General features: G+C 34.1%; 1 protein-coding gene across 1 annotated transcript; it reads right to left on the bottom strand.

Annotated features, from left to right (window-relative positions):
- Positions 1-761: 761 nt before the first annotated feature.
- On the bottom strand, positions 762-5464 carry LOC123301357. Its single transcript, XM_044884094.1, has 5 exons — positions 5258-5464; positions 4591-5071; positions 4230-4531; positions 3432-4177; positions 762-774 (listed from the first exon to the last, which is right to left on the bottom strand). The coding sequence occupies exons 1-5, from the start codon at positions 5462-5464 to the stop codon at positions 762-764; spliced, it is 1749 nt and encodes a 582-aa protein (XP_044740029.1).
- Positions 5465-6128: the final 664 nt, after the last annotated feature.

Consider the following 6128-nt stretch of genomic DNA (forward strand, 5'->3'; position numbering starts at 1 on the left):
AGTATAAACTGCAAGCTTTGGTAACTTAAAGCCATCATAGGAAATAATTAAATATTTTTACATCATAAAAGGCGGTGTGTAGTTAATAACAGAATACCCTGTATATATATATATATATATATATATATATATATATATATATATATATATATATATATTGGTGCGTCGAATTTTTAACACAATCCTGAATAAATTCTTTCTCAAGATGATTTTTTGCATGATTGCAGTTTATAAATGTATTTTGTTTTAATATAAAATTATAATTTTTTTAAATAAAATTTTTTTATCTAATCTATAGTACAAGTTGATTTATTATATTCAATATAAAGAGCATATTATATGGGTTGATTGATGATGCTTGTTAGATTTGAAAACCAGACCTCTTTCTAAACAGGTCTGTATCTAAACAGGTCTCTTTCTAAACAGGTCTCTTTCTAAACAGGTCTGTTTCTAAACAGGTCTCTTTCTAAACAGGTCTGTTTCTAAACAGGTCTCTTTCTAAACAGGTCTATATCTAAACAGGTCTCTTTCTAAACAGGTCTGTTTCTAAACAGGTCAAAACCAGTATTAAACAGGTCAAAACCAGTATTAAACAGTTTTTTCAACCTAGTATTGAAAACTTTTTTTTTTTTTTTTTTTTTTTTTTTTTTTTTTTTTTTTTTTTTTTTTTTTTTTTTTTTTTGATTCCAATAGTGATCGTAATATAATAATTGATAAATTAAGAAGACTACATTCTACAAACATCAGAAGAGAAATACTATCTATAATCCATTACTTGAAGAAAACAAATATAATTAAATAACAAGTTTATAATAACTTTATCAAAAATTAAAAAGCCGGAGTAAAATCGGTGAAAGCCGGAGTAAAATCGGCGAAAGTCGGAGTAAAACCGGAGTAAAATCGGCGAAAGTCGGAGTAAAATCGGTGAAAGCCGGAGTAAAACCGGAGTAAAATCGGCGAAAGTCGGAGCAAAATCGGTGAAAACTGGAGTAAAACCGGAGTAAAATCGGCGAAAGTCGGAGCAAAATCGGTGAAAACCGGAGTAAAACCAGAGTAAAATCAGCGAAAGTCTGTATCTGTTTAATACTGGTTTTAACCTGTTTAATACTGGTTTTGACCTGTTTAATACTGGTCTGTATCTGTTTAATACTGGTCTGTATCTGTTTAATACTGGTTATAACCTGTTTAATACTGGTTTTGACCTGTTTAATACGGGTCTGTATCTGTTTAATACTGGATTTAACCTGTTTAATATTGGTCTGTATCTGCTTACAAACCCAAGAACATATCTACTAAAGGACTACAACAACGATGATATAAAGGGTGGTTTCTATGCCGAAGAATTACAAAAAGTTCACGATCCAAACATTTATTTAGTGGAAAAGGTCTTAGCTAAACGTGGATCCAAAGTTAAAGTCCGGTTAGGGTACGACTCTTTACACAATTCATATATTGACAAAAAAGTCTTATTTTATAGTGGACCGTTTTTATGAACATACTTGTAACAATAAAAAATTTGTCATAGTGGACCGCTTTTGTGAACATACTTGTGATTTATAAAAAAAAAATAAAAAATATCACATTGTAAAAATATTATTTTTATTGTAAAATTTTATCTCTAACATATAAAAACAGAGTTGTATTATAATAATATTTAAAAAATATATATTTATAAATTATCGAAAATACATTATAATTATTATTCTGAAAAGTATAAAACAGAGTTGTATTATAATAATATTTAAAAAATATATATTTATAAATTATCGAAAATACATTATAATTATTATTCTGAAAAGTGTCCATTGTCATCATCATCATCTTTCTTCATAAGATAATTTTCAGTCATTTCTTTCACTTGAACATAGTCGGATAACTCGTTTGATGTAAATACACTGTAGTAAGATTGTTCAAAAATGGATAGTCCTACAATTCCATCTGTTTGTCCAGAGTGGATATTTTTTAAAATCCAGTTCCAAATTTGTTTGTCTTCATCGTCTGACGATGGGGAAAATTTCACTTCTAAGTCCATTTGTTCTACCTTATCAATAAGGTAGTTTAAAGTTTCCGGTCGACCACATTTAATTGCCATATTAACTAATGTTTTAAAATACTTTGTTAACACATTGTTTAAAGTACTTAAACTACAATTATCTTTAATCATATTAACAATACAGTTGTTATCACTATTATGATTACCAAAGTCTTGCATTTTGTATGTTTAAACTAACACTAAATTGTTTTCTATAATAATTCAACCTAACTATCAGTTTTTTGACACCCCCACCACTACTCTATCAATTGTTCATGCGCACTACTCTATCAATTGTTTGTACACCTATCACAATACCGAACCACTTTGAGGATCATCACAACAGCAGGACACATTTCTGAAACAACAGCAAAAATTAGCTAAATATTAAAAACAAAAAATATAAAATACTTACACTCAACAAATAATGCTATAGTGGCCCCATGGTTTTGTTTCACATGAATTGTGAGTAATGTATCGTTTTTGGTCAAATGGTGATAAGCCCACTTTCTGCTGTTTGATGGTATGTAAGCGGTGTCGCTTGGATTGGATGCTTTGCTGAACATGGTAAAAGTTACGGTTCTCAAGCAAACACCGCTTATAGTCCTCAAAAGTAAGTTTTCGGATAGCTGACTTCTTGAGACCCTTGGATCGTTTAGTCTCTTTTTTATTTTGCACCCGAATAGCATACATTTTGCTACGTAATCCGACAAATTCTAGCATAACATCACCATTATTTTCATCGGACATTAAACCCTTGACTTTCTTATTACGTAGTGGCATACCATAGATGTTGTCGGGTGCATAGTCAGCCGTATCAAAACGATTAATATCCTGTTTCATGACCTCATAGACGTCAGTATTTTTCACGCTATAAATTAGACTATCGGTGTCTGTGTATAATAACCTGACATTTGTGGGGTTGTACCGTTGGTACATGTAGTTGTAGTGGAAGTCATACACAAACGTTTTCGATATGTCTAAAATTGTGAAGCCTATGTAGATGGGTTTGTTGAAACGTATCTGTGATTTTTTCATTTCAACAATACTGACGTCATTGTCGAGCACCATCATACTGTGAAAATTGGGATTGGCAATTAATTTCTTCACACCATGTTTTCCATCCCAATTTTTTCGTATGTACACAACCCGATGTTTCCTCACATTCTCCATGGTTTTACCGAAGATGGCATTAATCATGAGTTTGAATAATGCTTTTTCAAACTCATTTGAGGCGTTCTTGCGCATCTCGGTATTGAAATCAATATATGGTTTCAACCATGCAGATTGATCGAATTGTAACACACGGTGGTATTTTGTTACCTTAACACCGAGTTGTGTATACAGTTTTAAATTCCTGTAGTGCACGACATAGTTGGTCTTATTGTAAAGGGTTGACAGAAGATATTTTTGTTTTGATCCAGGTGGTTTCGTTGTCTCCGGACATGGCGGTAAATCGCTAAAGTTATCATGTAGATGTTGGGGTATTTCAAGGTCTACTTCTAAAATGTACCCGACTGGTGAATCATCTGCAACATCCTCGATGTTTGGTGTGTCGACCCACTTAAAATTTCCTGTTGGTAGGTATCCACACATGGCTGCACCATATAGGTTCACCACATCATAATACATAAGGTAGACATCTTCTTGAGTTTTATCATACCCCTCTTCCATGTACTTATTGTTTGCCTTAGCATAGCGATTAGAACATTGACTTACACCGCCTCTGATTCCTTTCTCGATAAACAACAAGTCATCAATATCCGTGAACAATTCCAATTTGATATTGGTGTATTTCAACATGGCGCTCCACGTATAGCCAGGAAGTGTGTAATAGTGACTAGGATCGAGACTATAGCTATGAATACAAGTGTTACGGAAATTTTCAAAAATATCCGCAAGTAGTAACACATCAGTTTTCATATACAGGTCTGAATAATCACCTAGTGTATGTAAATTGAATGTGTTCCATACCTGTATCGCATGGTTATAATCCTCATCCGTTATGTGTTCATCTGTTAACACACTGTAGAACGCCTCCTTTGGTGGTAATTTTGTCTCTTGGAGACGTCCCCAGCTACTCATGTATTCATATGGAAATACACCTTTTCTCGTTAGCAATTGAAATTGTTCATCATTACTGACCTATAAAAAATTACAACCCTGTATTAAAAATTAATTATTTTTTATCATTTACCTCTTTATGTAAAATGGATTTTTTATCATTATCTAAATATGAGGCCAGATTTTCCAACTTGTCTGCGAGAAATCGGAAGGAATCAATGAATCTTAATTGAATGTCCGAGACGTGCTTTGTGAAACTGATGTACTTTTCTTTGTTGATGGGCAACACATCAACTTGACCGTCGATTTCCGTCAGCAGAGCTTCAATAATAAAATGCGAATCGTATCCACTTAAGTTGTGCATCACAACAGGTATCACCCTTGAATCTTGATAATGCAGATTACAAAATTGGTGTGCTGCTCCACGGTAGACACCTAAAATAGATTAATATAAAATTAGATGAAATTAAAAAATAATAAATAACCTGCATTACCTGTGCGATGTGAATGGTCGCGAACACGTATGGAATTGGATACGAAATCTTTACCACAAATGTGACACTTCTCTGCTGACATAGAATCCAGTTCTTGTTCGACGGTGAGCGGATACATTGGTTTAACGTGTTTTATTTTTTGCTCTAATGAGTACGCTACTTGTTCCAGTTCATGAACAAACCACTTGACACAATCAGCACCACGGTATGCCTTATAAAACGATTGGTTGGGATCATGGGTACAATGAACATAGTAACCTACACTGTAGGGTACATGTTTTTGAATATTTTTTGTATAAGACCCATGATCCATTTCCATGTCTTCATGATGTTGTGGTACCAATAGTGCCTCAAAGTCAGCGTACACCATATACTCAACACGTTCCTTGCTGTTGAAATCTTTGAACTCAACGAACCGCTCGTCATCAGTTTCAGGCATTCGTACCCGCACCGCTTCTTTTTCACCACAATTTACTGAATGCTGTTGGAGTTTGACTTCTGTAGCAAAATAGTTGAGACATCGATCACATAAATAAATTTTACCCACGTGTTTTGTTACACCCGATCGACTCAACTTTGCTAAATTTTTTATCCAGCAAAAGTGGTGACTGTTCCCATTCTCCACAGCCAATAGATGAATTTTCTGCCCCGCAGTGTTCGAACTAACGCGTACAGGGAAAATTTCTAAATCACGTAGAAACGTATCTTTGTAGCCGTACACGTTAATCGATAGCTGTGGGTTCATCTTTTCAAATTTATTAATTTGATCCAGAGACATGGGGAACTCTAATCCATCACATTTTAAATGATGTTTATAGTGCGGGTACTTAGTTAAACGTTGAGGATTCCTTTCAACCGGGTAAAGTGCTGACATTATCGACCATAGAAAACAATGTTGGTCTTTATTCTGGACATTAACCACAGCCAATTTATTTTTGATGACTGGTGGTAGTTCACAAAAAGTCCCAGCTGTGATCGGAGAGTACTTATTCATGTGGACTCGAATATTTATGATCATGTCAAGAGCCCAACCGCTATCGCGTTCCTGGAATTCTTCCAATTTTTTCAGCAAATAGTTTTTGACATGATCATTGTACCACTCCTGCATGTCCGTTGTCAGATACATTTCCTTGGCCGACGTTATAAAAGTTTTCAAATCCTCCTCTTTGGTAATGGGCTTAATAAAATTGCCCGTGAACATAATATACACCTGAAAAAAAAATTCAAGATCTCATTAGACTATTTAAATTATAAATCTTAAATTTTACTTACCTTGAGGGGATGCTTCACTAGCTCACGCCGAACGTGTCTTCTAAACATTGGAAATGCCCGGTTGAAAAATATATTTGGATCTTTATAATCCAAATTTGTAATCATACCAGTCTTCACCCTACCCTGATGGTGGGTTTCAATTGTCTCCCAGATTAGATGTCGATTTTGTTTTTTGGTGACTCCACCACCTTGTTTAACTAAATCTAATCGCAGTCGGTGAAGTTGCCGCTGGTATGATTTACAAAGTCCAATATTAGCTTCAAGAC

Source organism: Chrysoperla carnea, chromosome 5 (assembly GCF_905475395.1).
Source record: "Chrysoperla carnea chromosome 5, inChrCarn1.1, whole genome shotgun sequence".
NCBI lineage: Eukaryota > Metazoa > Arthropoda > Insecta > Neuroptera > Chrysopidae > Chrysoperla > Chrysoperla carnea.